At 44.8% G+C, this 19,625-nt stretch overlaps 1 protein-coding gene across 1 annotated transcript; it reads right to left on the reverse strand.

The window, feature by feature from the left end:
- Positions 1-6,957: 6,957 nt before the first annotated feature.
- On the reverse strand, positions 6,958-10,781 carry LOC120990607 (gastrula zinc finger protein XlCGF17.1-like). The gene is made up of 2 exons (XM_040419525.1): positions 10,721-10,781; positions 6,958-8,962 (listed from the first exon to the last, which is right to left on the reverse strand). Exons 1-2 carry the CDS (start codon positions 10,779-10,781, stop codon positions 8,019-8,021), a joined length of 1,005 nt encoding a protein of 334 aa, XP_040275459.1. The 3' UTR covers positions 6,958-8,018.
- Between the last annotated feature and the right edge of the window lie 8,844 nt (positions 10,782-19,625).

Below are 19,625 nucleotides of genomic sequence, written 5' to 3' on the forward strand. Positions count from 1 at the left end.
CCGTCGGTGGTGCCGCCCCGGTCACTCGCACCCCACACCTGTTATTGTTCACACTGTTACTCCTGCTGTTCTCTGGTTTTGGTGGTTGGGGGTGTCTCGGTTGACCCCGCCGGCGGCCTTTTGCCGCCGGTGGTGTCACCCCAGTCACCCCCTTCTTATCAGGACTTTGGGGACTTTTTTGTTATCTATGTTGGGTTGTGGGTTGGGTGTGCCCAGTGTGACCCCGCGGGCTGCCCTTTGCTGCCCGGGGTGCCACCCTTGTCGCCCCCGCCCTCTGCCCTTATCATGGAGGGTAATCATGTCTTAGGGTCCTTATTATGTGGCTCTTTATATAGCATTATCTTTGTTCATTAATACAATGGGATGATTCCCTTCACTTGTATGAATTGTTATTTTATCATGTCCATCTTTCAGGCCTACATGTTCTTAGTGTCTTTTCATCTTGTATACATGTATCTGCTTTTTATTTGAGTGATCGCATCATCATGTATACTTTAGATTTAGATTGAGAGTGCATTTTATTATGGGCCAACTACGGGCTAGACTGTATCATTGACCAGCATGAGCACTCCCGACTGTATGCCTTCTGGATTATGGATAATAATGGCCATTTGTATATTACTGATAGCACTCCTTCACATATATGATGTTTTTATAGGAAAATAATTTCTTTCTTATTCACTATGTAATTAGATCAATTATATGATCGCTATAATGGTATTGCAGTTCCAATTATATGGACCCCTAATACATCACGTGTTTTCTATTGATATGTCACTGTGCGGGTAGGTCACGGAGTTATGCTATAGATAGCTACTCCTATGGTTCCATTTATATGGACCCTTAATACATCACTTGTTTTTTATTCTATTTGTCACTGTGTGGGCAGGTCATGGAGTTATGCCATATTTTGCTATACCTATGATCATACCCTCACTTTATATTATATTTTTTATTTATATTTTTTATTTATTTTTTGCTCACATCATATGTTCACTGGCGGTTTTCTTTTTAGCATAATGTTGCCTGTGAGTGTGGGACCCTGTGTGGATATAGCGGGTGTGCGCCTGTGGCAGTGTTATATCAATTGTGCGACTATGTTTTATCCCCAGGTCCTATTCAGAGCCGTAGATTGCGGTTCACCTGCGTTCCACGGGGGTCGCGGGGGCGCGCATGCGCTGGGCGACGCCATCTCGACGCGCTCCATGACGTCTGTAAGCGCCGCACATGCGCGGTGCGCAGATGTGGATGCGCTGAGAGATGGCGCCGCGTACCATGGGGCTTCCCGCGCCCGATCGTGTGGTCCGCAGATGTGCCGCATCCAGGTAATTCTCCTCCATCGTCCCACCCCCACTATATACTCTATATATACCCTGCTCATGTATTACTCAGTACCTCCTGACGAAGCCGCTGAGGTGAAACGCGCGTCGAGGTCTCGCGCTCAGGGCCTGTCATTCATCTCACCACCATGTCTTCAGGTACGTCCCGTTATTAGCACGGTTCCATGCTGCGTGTAGGGCACCCTTGCATGTATCCACATTGGGTCCTCTGTACTTAGGCGCACATTGGTTATTTTGATTCCAGCCAGTGATTATATTTATTGTGTTACCTTTATTGGCTGATTGTGGTGCCTATATTATTCCGTGTTTGCTAGCTACGGCTTTGGGTTTACCATTATTGGTCTGTGGTACCCCGTGTACTACACCCGAACTGGGGAGACCATTATATGTGATACCTATCTGGTCATCCCAGAGCCTTAGCTTTATCTTTTGGTCGTACCTTTCTGCGCCATACATTGCGCAGTTCCATGGTGGTGTTCTTGATGCTACTGGCCTTGTGCTTCTCCGTGTACTGTATAACATCCCGTTGTTCTCCAGATTTTTTATATTTTATAATAAATGACATTTTTTGATACAATATTCCACTTGTTTGGTTTTAAGGTCCACTTAACGACTGACATACTGTATGGACAAGTGCTTTTGGCCAGGGACGCTACATTTCCCTGACCGCACACTTTGTGAACGTTGTGGAGGCCGGGAGCGAGTCGTACCCTGGGATGGCACAGGTGCTACTGACACCAAGAATTTCGGGCCCAACTTCCATTAGGGTTTCAGCCACAACCTACGTTAGTGGCTACAACCCCCCTTAACCTCTGAATTCTGATCTTGCAGCAACAGTCAGCCATCAGTCAGTAGCTAGAAGGAGTGTAGCACTGCAGTGGGGAAGCGGCAACAGGCCGTGCTTAAACTGATCTGCTTAGGTGACAAACAGCACACCGCCGCAGAGCTGTGGCAGGGGATAAGGGACCAGACTGAGCTGTGGCTCTCGCCACTCAACCTACAACCAGGCATGGTTGTGTCTGATAACGGCCGTAACTTGGTGGTGGTTTTGGAGCTTGGAAAGCTCACACACATACCATGCCTAGCCCATGTGTTCAACCTAGTGGCTCAGCGGTTTTTCAAAACCTACCCCAATTTGCCTCAGCTACTGGTGAAGGTGCACCGCGTGTGTGCCCATTTCCGCAAGTCATCGACAGCTTCCGCCGGTCTGGCAACGCTGCAGCAGCGCTTGCAATTGCCAGTTCACCGACTGTTGTGCGACGTGAGCATGCGCTGGAACTCAACGTTCCACATGTTGGCCAGGCTTTGTGAGCAGCAGAGGGCAGTAGTGGAATACCAGCTGCAATATGGTCGTCGCCTTTCCAGTCAGCTTCCGCTCTTCACAAGCGATGAGTGGGCATTGATGTCTGACCTCTGTGAGGTTTTACGCAACTTTGAGGAATCCCCGCCCAGACCAGTTGATACTAGTCGTGACATCACTTGGCCTGCGGTAAACAGTCAGAAAGCTGTGGTGCTGCTGGAGCGCCGCTGCCTTCTCAAACAGCTGATCGGCGGGGGTCCCGGGTGTCGGACCCCCGCCGATCAGATGCTACAAACTGCAGAACCCCTTTAAGTCCCTAAACAAAAATGAAGGGGTGTCCTTTCCTTGATCCAATAAAAAGAGATCACATCCACATAATTGCTATCTTGTGTAGGATGTCTATTGTGGTACTTGTGGTTCACTGCGGGCATCCTCCACTGTATGCATTTTTGCTGGGGATCGTCATTAGCAATGAGCCACAAGTGCAGGATCTGCTCCCCTGTATATATATGCACAACTGCATGTGGGTTTGAGCAATTCCTGCTTGTTTAATACCACGCCATTCTTTTCAGTTTGTACCAATAAAAAGAGAACCTTCAGGCCTTTCCAAACTAAAAAAAACTAGTTCACCCAGATTCCAACATAATTTTTGTGCCTCAGATAGAAAGAAATTTACAAAAAGTGGCAAGGAATCTACAGCTTCCTTCAAAAGAAAGATGTCCAATCTCAAGAGTCCAGCCTTATGACGCAAAATTGCTCCCAGTTGGAGAAGACTCCAAAAGTTTTTTACAGAATGGTTAAAACATCTTCAGATGTCTGGGTCCACTCCACAATTGCAAAAGGCTTCTATTTGGAACTCAGAGAAATGCCTCAAGATCGTTACTTGGTGAACAAAGTAAAAAAGTCCTGCAATTTTTCAACTCTTGGAAGAATTTATTAAAAAAAAAATCTTTGGAGAAAGTCCCATCAAGAAAGAGAGGCCAAGGAGTATACTCTCCCATCTTTGCATACCAAAACCCAGAAGGTCATGGCGCCTAATAACAAATCCAACATACTTGAAAACCTTCTTTATAAAGAAAAAATTCAAAATGAAATCCATCCGATCAGTCATAAACATAGTACAGTCGTGGCCAAAAGTTTAGAGAATTACATAAATATTGGAAATTGGAAAAGTTGCTGCTTAAGTTTTTATAATAGCAATTTGCATATACTCCAGAATGTTATGAAGAGTGATCAGATGAATTGCATAGTCCTTCTTTGCCATGAAAATTAACTTAATCCCAAAAAAAACTTTCCATTGCATTTCATTGCTGTCATTAAAGGACCTGCTGAGATCATTTCAGTAATCGTCTTGTTAACTCAGGTGAGAATGTTGACGAGCACAAGGCTGGAGATCATTATGTCAGGCTGATTGGGTTAAAATGGCAGACTTGACATGTTAAAAGGAGGGTGATGCTTGAAATCATTGTTCTTCCATTGTTAACCATGGTGACCTGCAAAGAAACGCGTGCAGCCATCATTGCGTTGCATAAAAATGGCTTCACAGGCAAGGATATTGTGGCTACTAAGATTGCACCTCAATCAACAATTTATAGGATCATCAAGAACTTCAAGGAAAGAGGTTCAATTCTTGTTAAGAACGCTTCAGGGCGTCCAAGAAAGTCCAGCAAGCGCCAGGATCGTCTCCTAAAGAGGATTCGTCCAATCTCAAGAGTCCAGCCTTATGACGCAAAATTGCTCCCAGTTGGAGAAGACTCCAAAAGTTTTTTACAGAATGGTTAAAACATCTTCAGATGTCTGGGTCCACTCCACAATTGCAAAAGGCTTCTATTTGGAACTCAGAGAAATGCCTCAAGATCGTTACTTGGTGAACAAAGTAAAAAAGTCCTGCAATTTTTCAACTCTTGGAAGAATTTATTAAAAAAAAAATCTTTGGAGAAAGTCCCATCAAGAAAGAGAGGCCAAGGAGTATACTCTCCCATCTTTGCATACCAAAACCCAGAAGGTCATGGCGCCTAATAACAAATCCAACATACTTGAAAACCTTCTTTATAAAGAAAAAATTCAAAATGAAATCCATCCGATCAGTCATAAACATAGTACAGTCGTGGCCAAAAGTTTAGAGAATTACATAAATATTGGAAATTGGAAAAGTTGCTGCTTAAGTTTTTATAATAGCAATTTGCATATACTCCAGAATGTTATGAAGAGTGATCAGATGAATTGCATAGTCCTTCTTTGCCATGAAAATTAACTTAATCCCAAAAAAAACTTTCCATTGCATTTCATTGCTGTCATTAAAGGACCTGCTGAGATCATTTCAGTAATCGTCTTGTTAACTCAGGTGAGAATGTTGACGAGCACAAGGCTGGAGATCATTATGTCAGGCTGATTGGGTTAAAATGGCAGACTTGACATGTTAAAAGGAGGGTGATGCTTGAAATCATTGTTCTTCCATTGTTAACCATGGTGACCTGCAAAGAAACGCGTGCAGCCATCATTGCGTTGCATAAAAATGGCTTCACAGGCAAGGATATTGTGGCTACTAAGATTGCACCTCAATCAACAATTTATAGGATCATCAAGAACTTCAAGGAAAGAGGTTCAATTCTTGTTAAGAACGCTTCAGGGCGTCCAAGAAAGTCCAGCAAGCGCCAGGATCGTCTCCTAAAGAGGATTCAGCTGCGGGATCTGAGTGCCACCAGTGCAGAGCTTGCTCAGGAATGGCAGCAGGCAGGTGTGAGCGCATCTGCACGCACAGTGAGGCGAAGACTTTTGGAAGATGGCCTGGTGTCAAGAAGGGCAAAAAAAAAGCCTCTTCTCTCAAAAAAAAAGAAATCAGAAACAGATTGATCTTCTGCAGAAAGTATGGTGAATGGACTGCTGAGGACTGGGGCAAAGTCATATTCTCCGATGAAGCCTCTTTCCGATTGTTTGGGGCATCTGGAAAAAGGCTTGTCCGGAGAAGAAAAGGTGAGCGCTACCATCAGTCCTGTGTCATGCCAACAGTAAAGCATCCTGAGACCATTCATGTGTGGGGTTGCTTCTCATCCAAGGGAGTGGGCTCACTCACAATTTTGCCCAAAAACACAGCAACTTCTTCCAACAATCCAACAACAGTTTGGTGAAGAACAATGCATTTTCCAGCACGATGGAGCACCGTGCCATAAGGCAAAAGTGATAACTAAGTGGCTCGGGGACCAAAACGTTGACATTTTGGGTCCATGGCCTGGAAACTTCCCAGATCTTAATCCCATTGAGAACTTGTGGTCAATCCTCAAGAGGCGGGTGGACAAACAAAAACCCACTAATTCTGACAAACTCCAAGAAGTGATTATGAAAGAATGGGTTGCTATCAGTCAGGAATTGGCCCAGAAGTTGATTGAGAGCATGCCCAGTCGAATTGCAGAGGTCCTGAAAAAGAAGGGCCAACACTGCAAATACTGACTCTTTGCATAAATGTCATGTAATTGTCGATAAAAGCCTTTGAAACGTATGAAGTGCGTGTAATTATATTTCACTACATCACAGAAACAACTGAAACAAAGATCTAAAAGCAGTTTAGCAGCAAACTTTGTGAAAACTAATATTTGTGTCATTCTCAAAACTTTTGGCCACGACTGTACAACAAAACGACTACCTGGCTACCATAGATCTTAGAGACGTGTATCTTCAGATTCCAGTTATTCAAAATCACAGAAAATTTCTCAGAATTGCTGTGCTTCTGGAAGATCATGTGGAGCATCTCCAATTCACCTGTCTACCATTTGGACTAAAATCGGCTCCTCGAGTTTTAACCAAGGTAGCAGTCAGGAATTCTTGTGACACCATATCTTGATGATTGGCTGATCAGTGCTTCCTCAGTGACGTCCACCTTCAAATGGTCGTTCAGACGGCTTTCTGATAAACCTAGAGAAATCTCATCTGTTGCCATCAAAACGGATTTTGCATCTGAGATTTATTCTGGACACTGCAAGCATGACTTTATTTCTGTCTCAGGACAGAGCGACCAAAACAGTACAAGGTAACATAGTTTATAAGTCTTAATAAAGCCCTCCGTTCATCCAGTTCAGCCTTGTATCACCATATCAAGGGCACAAGGTGTGCAATAAGAAAAACAAAGACAAAACAAAATTGATAAAAAAAATGCAACTAATGGCTCTCGCTGCAGCAGCTAGCCACAACCCCTGTATATTACATATGTCTGATATCACAATAAATATAACAGAAAAAAGATGCAATTTAAAATATCACATTATCCAAAAAATAATGAAAATATGACACGTCAGAAAGGGGAGGAACTGGTTAATAAATAAAAATTTGTTTTAGTGTTTTATTCTAATCGATCACCTTTTTTGTTTAATATAATTTGTATGAAGATGAAATATTATCTGTCCGCATACATAAAACAATTACATGGAGCATCGTTACTTTCCTCAAATCACTCTGGATTCTCGTAAATACAGTGATAAGAAGCAAGGTTCAAGGGGACGGTTCATCTCCACTACAAGGCTCTTCTTTTCCTCAAATCCACAATACTTTTCCTTTACCGTCTAATTGCACCCCGAAATAAACCTTCATATTGGCCATTAATATCTGTGAATCAATCGCCTGATGTGCTAAATTGGTTTCCTCTTTGTGTGAATTCTCTGATGAGTTTTAAAATCTTATTTATATGTAAAACATTTTCTACATCAAAGAACATAAAAAATGGCTTTACTCCTACTTGGATTCATTGATGATCTTTAAGTTTGAGTTTAGTAATAAAACATTTCTCACATTCTGAACATGAATATGGCTTCTCTCCTGTGTGACTTCTAAAGATTTGACTTGTCTGTAAAGCACTTCCCACATTCTGGACATCAATGCGTTTTCTGTGTGGTGTGATGTGTAATTGCCTGTGTAAGCAGATATTATTTATCTGTAAAACAAGGGAAGTAGCCATAGAGGAAGCAGCTGCTATGGACCCAAAATTCAGAAGGTGCCCTCCCACGAGAAAGACTGAAAGTTTGTATTTTTAGGACCCACTCAACAGAATTATATAATGACGTTAAATACAGTGACAGTATATACAGTGATATGACATATTATATACACATAGGAAATGGACAGAGTGGTGGCCTGGTCTGAGAGAGCTATCTTGCCTGGCCAAAGGAGTGAGGGTTGTGTGATCAAAGGTAGAGGTCCCTGCCCGTAAGAGCTTACAATCTACAAGGGAAGGGGAGAACACAGTAGGTGAGGGTTCTCTCCTGTTTGATGTCTCTAATGTTTACAAGGTTTGATTTAGCTCCTAATCACTTCCCACATAGTGAACATGAATATGGTTTCTCTCCTTTGTGAATTCTCTGATGTTTAACAAAATGTGAGTTATATGTAAATCATTTCCCACATACTAAACATGAATATGGCTTCTCTCCTGTGTGAATCCTCTCATGTGTAACAAGATTTGATTTAACTGTAAAACATTTCCCACATTCTGAACAGGAATATGGCTTCTCTCCTGTGTGACATCTCTCATGTGTAACAAGATTTGATTTCTGTGTAAAACATTTCCCACATTCTGAACACGAATACATCTTCTCTCCTATGTGTTGTCTCTCATGTCTAATAAGATTTGATTTAACTGTGAAACATTTCCCACATTCTGAACATGAATACGGCTTCTCTCCTGTGTGAACTCTCTCATGCGTAGCAAGATATGATTTACTTGTAAAACATTTCCCACATTCTGAACAAGAATATGGTTTCTCTCCTTTGTGAATTCTCTCATGTGTAACGAGATGTGATTTATTTGTAAAACATTTCCCACATTCTGAACATGAATACGGCTTCTCTCCTGTGTGAATTCTCTTGTGTCTAACAAAACTTGATTTACAGGTAAAGCACTTCCCACACTCTGAACATGAATACAGTTTCTCTCCTGTGTGACTTCTTTCATGTGTAACAAGATGTGATTTATTTGTAAAACATTTCCCACATTCTGAACATGAGTATGACTTGTCTCCTGTGTGACTTCTCTCATGTATCACAAGGGTTTGTTTGTCTGTAAAGCACTTTTCACATTCTGAACAGGAGTAACGCTTCTCCCCAGTATGACATTGAAATCTGTCATCCTCGTTCTGGCCTGCACTTGTGGTAACAATCTGTGATTGGTCAGGAGAAGGTTCCTCATGATTAGGGGGATTATACGATAGATCTGTACTGTGAAGTCCTGGATTTACTTTGAGGGTAATGAGGTTTTCTCCTGAAGAGCGCTGCATGATATCTTCATCTTCTGCTTTATAATTTAGTGATGACATGTAATTTTCATCAGAGAGGTTTTCTGTTAGGATTAAACATGCATTTAGTATTGTTTTTCAAACCAAAAAGGAAAAAATGCACAATATTCTTATTAGGCTGCAAATACACATGAAGCTTCTGATAAAGTCTGACAGCAGAACTGGATCCAGCAGGAAGGATAGATAAAGGCTGTTTCTTTTGAATCCATTCCTTGCTTTGGCTAAAAATAGGGGTTGTTTTGGGGACTTTTTGTGTTTTTTTGTTTAGGGTTATTTTTAGCCAAAACCACAAGTGGTTTCAAAAGGATTGGGGAATATAAAGGAAGAACTTAACCCCTTGAAGACCAACGTCACATACGTTTTAAACAGAAGATACCAGAGGTTAATGTCTGCGATCAGAGAAATTGGCTACCACAGACGTTTAACCCCTCAGATGCCATGGTCAATTGTGACCACAGCATCCGAGTGGTGAAAAACAGGAGCATTGTCCCTGATGGAGACTGCGATGTCTATCACATGTTTATTCCAATGAAGACCTGCAGGTGGTGTTAGACAGATTGACAGGGCTCCCTCTGCTTGGATCCCCGTGGTGAAATCGCGGGGCCCAATTCGTTTGCTTTGACAGCTTGGAGTTCTGTGCCTATCCCATGGCCTGCAAGAGCATTCTACAACAGTCTATGGTGCAGGCGATCAGACGATCTCATTTACAAATAACCTGAAGGAACTAAAAATTACAGTGAAAAAAATACTAAATATAAAAAATTCTAATCACCCTTACTTTCTAATATAAACATAAACATAAACAATAAAAAAGAAATATGATAGGTTTTACCACATGGAAAAATTGCTGAACATTTAAAATATAAAAATTATTTTCCTGTGCAATAAATACGACCATTTTTTTGGTCACCTTACCCCTCCAAGAATGAATAAAAAGTGTTCAAAAAGTTGCATGTACCTCAATATGGTACCAAGAAAAACACTCCCTGCAGAAAAACAAGCCATCACAGTTCTGGAGATAGTAGTAAATCAAAATAAAAACTACATAAATTTGGTATATCCGTAATCGTACTAACCGGCAACATAAGCTTGTCAGATGATTTAAAGCGCAGACTAAATGCCATTAAAACAAAACCCGTAAATGCATGGAATAAATACGTTTTTAAAATTTCATCCAATAGTTTTTTTTTCCCCATTTTTCAATACAAGATCAGAGGCAGACTGAGTGAGAACTTAAAGTGGCCCCATCTTCTAGGCAGCTTTATATTGACTAAAGGTGGGCCAACACAAGTAGGCAGGGACAACAGAAGTAGACGGGGCAGCAATACTGTAGTGCAGCACAAGATCCCGCCCCTGCAGAACCAAATACCACAGTGCAGCAAAATATACTGCCGCTCTCACCGCAGTATTTAACTGTATCACCATCCTGATAATACATTTGAATTCCGGAGGTCACCTGCCGCTCCTGATGCTTTTAGAATTAATGCTGAAGCTTGTTAAGTACTCGGCTGAGGCCATGATGAGGGCTCTAGTGGCCCCCTGGACATCGACCCACCAAGAAATTTCACAGTAGGGTCATTGGCCTGTGCGGCCCCGTACAAAATACAGTGAATTAAATGGTGCCAATAGAAAATACGTGTCCCACATAAAATAAGTCCTCATAAGGCTGTGTGAACGAAAAGGTAAAGACATTATCAGCCTTGGAAGGTCTGGAGGAAAAAATGAAAATGCAAAAAAGAAAGCTGGCGCAGTCCTTAAGGAGCAAATCTAGAACATGAGTTCAGAGGCTTCTTACTACATACCTGTGGTGACATCTCCTGGAATGTCCTCCTCCACCTCACTCTTACACGGGGGATCGCCCATCATCCGCTCTTCTCCATCCTCCACTTTGATATCAGTCACATCTTCCCCCTGATTTGTCATCTGTAACAATTCAGGACAATACAGCAGACAGGTGGGAAATCTAACAGATCCACAGAAGAGACCCCCACAATCTATGACCCCTCTATGACTGCAGGACCCCCCTATATAGATGTGTATAGGGCTCAGCTCCATCTACCTGAGGGTTCTCTGGGAGCTTCTCCTCTGGACAGTCCTGGGAATACAGAGGACGGGGACATCTCTCTGGTGGATTTCTCCTCCTGGATCCATCTGTGGAGACACAAGCACACAGTGACTGAACATCTGGTACCATAAACCACAGGAAACCTTTAGAGGTCTTGTGGAGCCCATATCTCGATTAGTCAGAGATGCTTTAGCAGCATAAGGGTAGTGTACACAATATTAGGTGGTTGTAATGCTATGGCTGATGGATATATAGAAATATATTCAGCATCCAGAACATAATATTCCAGACGAGTAGAGTAACAACAAGTAACCTCTAATGTAATGTGAGAAGAAACTGTGTAGCTCCTTCATTACCTGTCACTGCACACACGTGTATACACTGCACATGACGGGTCTTACCCTGTGATACAGGGAGTGCAGAATTATTAGGCAAGTTGTATTTTTGAGGATTAATTTTATTATTGAACAACAACCATGTTCTCAATGAACCCAAAAAACTCATTAATATCAAAGCTGAATATTTTTGGAAGTAGTCTTTAGTTTGTTTTTAGTTTTAGCTATTTTAGGGGGATATCTGTGTGTGCAGGTGACAATTACTGTGCATAATTATTAGGCAACTTAACAAAAAACAAATATATACCCATTTCAATTATTTATTTTTACCAGTGAAACCAATATAACATCTCAACATTCACAAATATACATTTCTGACATTCAAAAACAAAACAAAAACAAATCAGTGACCAATATAGCCACCTTTCTTTGCAAGGACACTCAAAAGCCTGCCATCCATGGATTCTGTCAGTGTTTTGATCTGTTCACCATCAACATTGCGTGCAGCAGCAACCACAGCCTCCCAGACACTGTTCAGAGAGGTGTACTGTTTTCCCTCCTTGTAAATCTCACATTTGATGATGGACCACAGGTTCTCAATGGGGTTCAGATCAGGTGAACAAGGAGGCCATGTCATTAGATTTTCTTCTTTTATACCCTTTCTTGCCAGCCACGCTGTGGAGTACTTGGACGCGTGTGATGGAGCATTGTCCTGCATGAAAATCATGTTTTTCTTGAAGGATGCAGACTTCTTCCTGTACCACTGCTTGAAGAAGGTGTCTTCCAGAAACTGGCAGTAGGACTGGGAGTTGAGCTTGACTCCATCCTCAACCCGAAAAGGCCCCACAAGCTCATCTTTGATGATACCAGCCCAAACCAGTACTCCACCTCCACCTTGCTGGCGTCTGAGTCGGACTGGAGCTCTCTGCCCTTTACCAATCCAGCCACGGGCCCATCCATCTGGCCCATCAAGACTCACTCTCATTTCATCAGTCCATAAAACCTTAGAAAAATCAGTCTTGAGATATTTCTTGGCCCAGTCTTGATGTTTCAGCTTGTGTGTCTTGTTCAGTGGTGGTCGTCTTTCAGCCTTTCTTACCTTGGCCATGTCTCTGAGTATTGCACACCTTGTGCTTTTGGGCACTCCAGTGATGTTGCAGCTCTGAAATATGGCCAAACTGGTGGCAAGTGGCATCTTGGCAGCTGCACGCTTGACTTTTCTCAGTTCATGGGCAGTTATTTTGCGCCTTGGTTTTTCCACACGCTTCTTGCGACCCTGTTGACTATTTTGAATGAAACGCTTGATTGTTCGATGATCACGCTTCAGAAGCTTTGCAATTTTAAGAGTGCTGCATCCCTCTGCAAGATATCTCACTATTTTTGACTTTTCTGAGCCTGTCAAGTCCTTCTTTTGACCCATTTTGCCAAAGGAAAGGAAGTTGCTTAATAATTATGCACACCTAATATAGGGTGTTGATGTCATTAGACCACACCCCTTCTCATTACAGAGATGCACATCACCTAATATGCTTAATTGGTAGTAGGCTTTCGAGCCTATACAGCTTGGATTAAGACAACATGCATAAAGAGGATGATGTGGTCAAAATACTCATTTGCCTAATAATTCTGCACGCAGTGTATAAGAGGCTGGTGCTCCTCCATTACATGTCACTGCACACACGTGTATACACTGCACATGACGGCTCTTACCTTGTGATATAAGAGGCTGGTGCTCCTCCATTACATGTCACTGCACACAAGTGTATACACTGCACATGACGGCTCTTACCTTGTGATATAAGAGGCTGGTGCTCCTCCATTACATGTCACTGCACACAAGTGTATACACTTCACATGACGGCTCTTACCTTGTGATATAAGAGGCTGGTGCTCCTCCATTACATGTCACTGCACACACGTGTATACACTGCACATGACGGCTCTTACCTTGTGATATAAGAGGCTGGTGCTCCTCCATTACCTGTCACTGCACACCCGTGTATACACTGCACATGACGGGTCTTACCTTGTGATATAAGAGGCTGGTGCTCCTCCATTACATGTCACTGCACACACGTGTATACACTGCACATGACGGCTCTTACCTTGTGATATAAGAGGCTGGTGCTCCTCCATTACATGTCACTGCACACACGTGTATACACTGCACATGACGGGTCTTACCTTGTGATATAAGAGGCTGGTGCTCCTCCATTACATGTCACTGCACACACGTGTATACACTGCACATGACGGGTCTTACCCTGTGATATAAGAGGCTGGTGCTCCTCCATTACATGTCACTGCACACACGTGTATACACTGCACATGACGGCTCTTACCTTGTGATATAAGAGGCTGGTGCTCCTCCATTACATGTCACTGCACACACATGTATACACTGCACATGACGGCTCTTACCTTGTGATATAAGAGGCTGGTGGTCCTCCATTACATGTCACTGCACACACGTGTATACACTGCACATGACGGCTCTTACCCTGTGATATAAGAGGCTGGTGCTCCTCCATTACATGTCACTGCACACACGTGTATACACTGCACATGACGGCTCTTACCCTGTGATATAAGAGGCTGGTGCTCCTCCATTACATGTCACTGCACACACGTGTATACACTGCACATGACGGCTCTTACCTTGTGATAAAAGAGGCTGGTGCTCCTCCATTACATGTCACTGCACACACGTGTATACACTGCACATGACGGCTCTTACCCTGTGATATAAGAGGCTGGTGCTCCTCCATTACATGTCACTACGCACACGTGTATACACTGCACATGACGGCTCTTACCTTGTAATATAAGAGGCTGGTGCTCCTCCATTACATGTCACTGCGCACACGTGTATACACTGCACATGACGGGTCTTACCTTGTGATATAAGAGGCTGGTGGTCCTCCATTACATGTCACTGCACACACGTGTATACACTGCACATGACGGCTCTTACCCTGTGATATAAGAGGCTGGTGCTCCTCCATCATGGCCTCTTTGTACAGGTCCTTGTGTCCTTCTATATACTCCCACTCCTCCATGGAGAAATAGACAGTGACGTCCTGACACCTTATAGGAACCTGACAACACAATGACACTGTCATCACCCAGACCCCTCCAGTGCTGTTACTGGAGAATTCCCAGCATTCCCAGCAGTGTCACCTCTCCAGTCAGCAGCTCCATCATCTTGTGGGTGAGTTCTAGGATCTTCTGCTCATGTATCAGGGGGTGAGGGGGAGGGGTCCTGCTCCGCCCTCCTGACTCCTGGAGATGGATGATGGGAGTCACACAGTCCCCCGATGTCTTCTTCACTATTGTGTACTCCTGTGGATGGAGAGAGACACTTAGGGAATAAACCCTTCAGGGGCCATGTGCTCTCCTCCGGCCCTCTCCTCCTGGTACAACGTGCCTACTTACCTCCTTAATGGCTCCTACAACATGACTATTGGTCACTGGTCACATGACACATCACTCACCATATTGGTGCTGATCTTCAGGTTCTCCATCACTTGGAAGGTCTGGAGGCCGTTCTCCAGGACCCTGGACTCTTCCTATCACTTCCTATGATGGATTCTCCTTCCCGATGTCTGACTTGTTACAGAATACAATAAAGAGGAGAGAAATCTAGAAAAGTTTACCTCTCCGCTCAGCAGGGAGATGATCTCCAAGGTGAGGTCTAATATTCTTCTGCTGATCTCCTTCCTGTCCATCCTTGGTGGTCATTCAGGAGAAGAGGAGAGAACTGGAGGAGCTGGAGGCTTCTAGTACTGCAGGCACCTTTATGAGAAGAGGAGAGGAAATCATCCAGGGGACAAGACCAGATGTCACCTCCAGAACCGCACTTCCTGAGCCTGGAGGGGCCCCGCTTCTCAGAGCCCCCACCACATGGATCCCAGGGGCCCCAACATGGAGATCTCTGGTGGCTCCACAGGAGATAAATGTCTGATAGATGCAGGTCCCACCTCTGGGCTGTGCTCAGCTGTGTCCAGAACTCCTAGAGAAGAGACTGGAGAGAGCTGAGCTCAGGCCGGGCCCCGCTCCATTCATTCTCCTCCTGGAGGCAGGGGCCCCTCACCAGGACAGTCAGGGGCCAGTGAATGATGACAACCCCCACTCTCCCCACTACTCCTCCCCCATCATACTAAGCTGAGGAGCGGAGAAGGATTCCTTGTGTGTAATGGAGGAGAATCTCCAGAGGTGACATGTCTGAGCTCTCCACCACACTGTCTCCTCACAGCTCATCTTACCTGCAGGCTGGAGGAATGGCTGATACCAGAGAGAACAAGAGCCCTGACTACCGACCAGGACCTGCCCGGTATCTGCTGCACTGCCGGAGCTGAAGGACCTGCGGTGACGTCACTGTCATGTGATCAGTACAGGAGGTGGGTCTTAACAGTGGAGAGGAGAAGAGGTGGTAAAGGACCTGTGTGACGTCACTGTCATGTGATCAGTGCAGGAGGCGGGGCTTAGCAGTGGAGGGGAGAAGAGTTGGTGAAAGACCTGTGAAAATAATCGGGATGTTCTTTCACCTCTTCAGTACAAAGGGGAGCAGCTTCCCACTGGTGAACTCCACCCCTCCTGTCAAATGAGCGTCATCACACAGGTATTTCCTTACCTTTTATTCTCTTGTGAATATAACCACGCCCCCTTTATGAATCACATGATGGTTACATCATCACAGGTCCTTCACCACTTCTTATCATCTCCACTGCTGAGCTCCACCCCTGCACTGATGGTAATAATAATAATAATCTTTATTTATATAGCGCCAACATATTCCGCAGCGCCTTACAGTTCAGGGGTTCATGTACAAACAGTCATAAATAACATAGCAACAGACAAGTCGATTATTACAGCAGGAGGAATGAGGGCCCTGCTCGCTTAGATAGGGATCTCAAGTCTCCCGGCCGTTCAGGGAGTCTCCCTCTATTAGATAGCGGCTCCCTGACACCCGCATGTGAGACAATATATCCCGGAAAGGTTCACTGATAGCAGAGAGATGAGAGAAGGGACAGGACACAGAGTTTACATTACAGGTTGAATTAACCCTTTAGGGTCAAATTGGCTTCTCAAGGAGATATATATGTTAAAGGCCTCCCTTCTTCTGCCTCATTCAGTAGCTATAGAACTATTGAGAGAGATGGATTTTTTTTTCTAGACATTTACACATTTAACCCTCCATTTTAATTAGATTATTTACCCCAGTGTTAAATTCACCCCCCCTGGATGCTTGTTTTTTCCTACAGTGGGGTAGATAATTACACACAGGGTTTTAAAGAATAAACTTCCTGACTCAGACCAAGAGCCGACTCAGCGAGTGAATCGAAGCATCCGCGCATGCGCATTGCGCAACCTAAGCTTCGGTTCACTTGCTTCTTGTCAGCTCAGCGAATGAACCGAAGATTCGATTCATGAATCTGTTCATGTGAAAGATCCGAACTTTCCATCTCTAGTTTACTCGCAGTAAACCTTTCCGGCGACCTGTAGCAGTGTCCCCTTCTCGGCGCGTGCGCACAGTGCAAGAAGAAGCCGATGCCAGCAGTCCGCAACGGCGCATCAGGCTGAGCCTGTGCGCACGTGCGGGATCTCAAAGCGGGAGGAGGGGGAGGGAGGGAGAGGCGGCACTGAGGAGTAGAAGGCGGCGCTGGGCACGAACGGCGATGTGTGCGACCGGGCACCATGCATCCACAGACCTCCCCTGCTTGGGCACCTTAATTCAGTGATTGACAGGTTAGTAAAACCTGTTTTTCCGCAGAATAAAGCCACAAATAGCTTTTATAAGACCACCTTAGAAATCAGAATGCTGCCCTGGACATGAGCAGATGTTTAGCTCACAGGGCTTCTAGGTGGTGACAGAATCCCTCTAATCATATACATAAATATGATAATTTGGGGCAGGGTAATGAGCCCCGTCCTCCGCACCATAGAGCACAGTGTGCAGATACTGCAGATGTCTGGGAAATGTAATAAAAAGTTTGTGAAAGAAAAAAAATGAAAACCTCCCTGAAATGAGAAGTGCGCCTCCCTGAAATGAGGTTTTGCAGGTTGGGATGTCTGCTTAGAGCTTACAATCTATGAGGGGATCGGGGTGATACAAGAGCTTACAATCTATGAGGGGATCGGGGTGACACAAGAGCTTACAATCTATGAGGGGATCGGGTGACACAAAAGGTAGAAGTGCTTGTTATGTAGGATAGTCCAGCCATCTTGGGAGAATAGGGGAGCAGATATAAAGCCACATGAGCCGGTCAGCAGCCAATATACGAAGTGCTTCTGGGTGCGGTGGAGGCTCAGCTTCAGAGAATGATAGATGGGCCATGGGAGGTTAGATCAAGGGAGGTGAGAGGCCACCCTGAAAAGATGTGTTTTTAGCGAACGCTTAAAACTGTGCATGTTGTGATTAAGTCTGATTTCTTGGGGTAGGGCATTCCAGAGAGCCGGTGCAGCTCCGGAGAAATCTTGTTACCGGGAGAGAGAGGTTCGGATTTTTGTGGAAGTCAGTCGTAAGTCATTGGCTGAACAGAGAACACGGGTAGGGTGGTAGACAGAGATGATGGAAGAGATGTAGGAGGTGCAGCACTGTGGAGGGCACAGGTAGGGTGGTGGGAAGAGATGTAGGGTGGTGCAGCACTGTGGAGGGCACAGGTAGGGTGGTGGGAAGAGATGTAGGGTGGTGCAGCACTGTGGAGGGCACAGGTAGGGTGGTGGGAAGAGATGTAGGGTGGTGCAGCACTGTGGAGGGCACAGGTAGGGTGGTGGGAAGAGATGTAGGGTGGTGCAGCACTGTGGAGGGCACGGGTAAGATGGTAGACAGAGATGATGGAAGAGATGTAGGGTGGTAGACAGAGATGAGGGAAGAGATGTAGGATGGTAGACAGAGATGATGGAAGAGATGTAGGGTGGTGCAGCACTGTGGAGGGCTTTGTGGGTGAGGACGAGCAGTTTGAATTGGATTCTACAGTGTATGGGTAGCCAGTGCAATGACTGACACAGGGCGGAGGCATCAGAGTAGCGGTTGGACAGATAGGTGACCCTGGCTGCTGCATTAAGAATAGATTGCAGAGGGGAGAGTCTGGTGAGGGGGAGGCCAATTAATAGTGATATACAGTAATCAAGGCGGGAGTGGATCAGGGCAACAATGAGAGTTTTTGTTGTTTCCATAGTGAGAAAGGGGCGCATACTAGAGATGTTTTTGAGGTGCAGGCAACATGAGACATCAGGTTTTGGTAGGTTAGTAGATGGAGAGAACACAAGAAGTTCAGTTTGTGAAAGATTTAGTTTCAGATAGAGAGAGGACATACTGTTAGAGACGGCAGAGAGACAGTCGCTGGTGTTCTGTAATACAGCAGGTGTGATGTCAGGGGATGGAGTGTATAGTTATGTGTCATCAGCATAGAGATGGTACTGGAAACCACAACCGCTGATGGTCTGTCCAGCTAGGCTGTGTATAGAGAGAAGAGGAGAGGGCCAGGACTGAACTCTGAGGAACCCCAACAGCGAGGGGAGAGGTAAGGAAGTGGAGACAGCGAATGATACACCAGACAGATAGGAAGAACACCAGGAGAGGGTGGTGTCCTTTAGGCCGATGGATTGGAGCATGGCGAGTAGGAGATGGTGGTCTACAGTGTCAAAAGCTGCAGAGAGGTCAAGGAGAATGAGCAGAGAGTAGTCACCGTTGCATTTTGCGGTCAGGAAGTCATTTGTCACTTTGGTGAGAGCAGTTTCTGTCGAATGCAGGGGGCGGAAACCAGATTATAGTGGATCGAGGAGAGAGGGATCAGAGAGATAGCGGGTGAGGCGAGAGTAGACCAGACGCTCCAGGAGTTTAGAGATAAAGGGAAGATTGGAGACTGGTCTGTAGTTAGTTGTGCAGGATGGGTCGAGAGATTTTTTTTTATTAATGGAGTAATGATAGTGTTTGAAAGACATGACAGTGACATGACCCCAGGTCCTTCAGCACCTCTAATACTGTACAGAGCTCCAGCTCCATACAGTATTGGAACAAAGCTTTATGCGAATCGACTTCATATGTTTCATCCTAGTCGATTCCCTAATCCCTAAACTCTATCCTAGCATCTAAGTGCAGCAGCACCTCTTCTCCTCTCCATAGCTGAGCTCCGCCCCCAGCACTGATCACATAATGGTGACATCACCCCAGGTCCTTCACCACCTCTTCTCTTCTCCACTGCTGAGCCCCGCCCCCTGCACTGATCACATGACAGTGACATCACCCCAGGTCCTTCACCACCTCTTCTCTTCTCCACTGCTGAGCCCCGCCCCCTGCACTGA

Source organism: Bufo bufo, chromosome 2 (genome assembly GCF_905171765.1).
Source record: "Bufo bufo chromosome 2, aBufBuf1.1, whole genome shotgun sequence".
Lineage (NCBI taxonomy): Eukaryota > Metazoa > Chordata > Amphibia > Anura > Bufonidae > Bufo > Bufo bufo.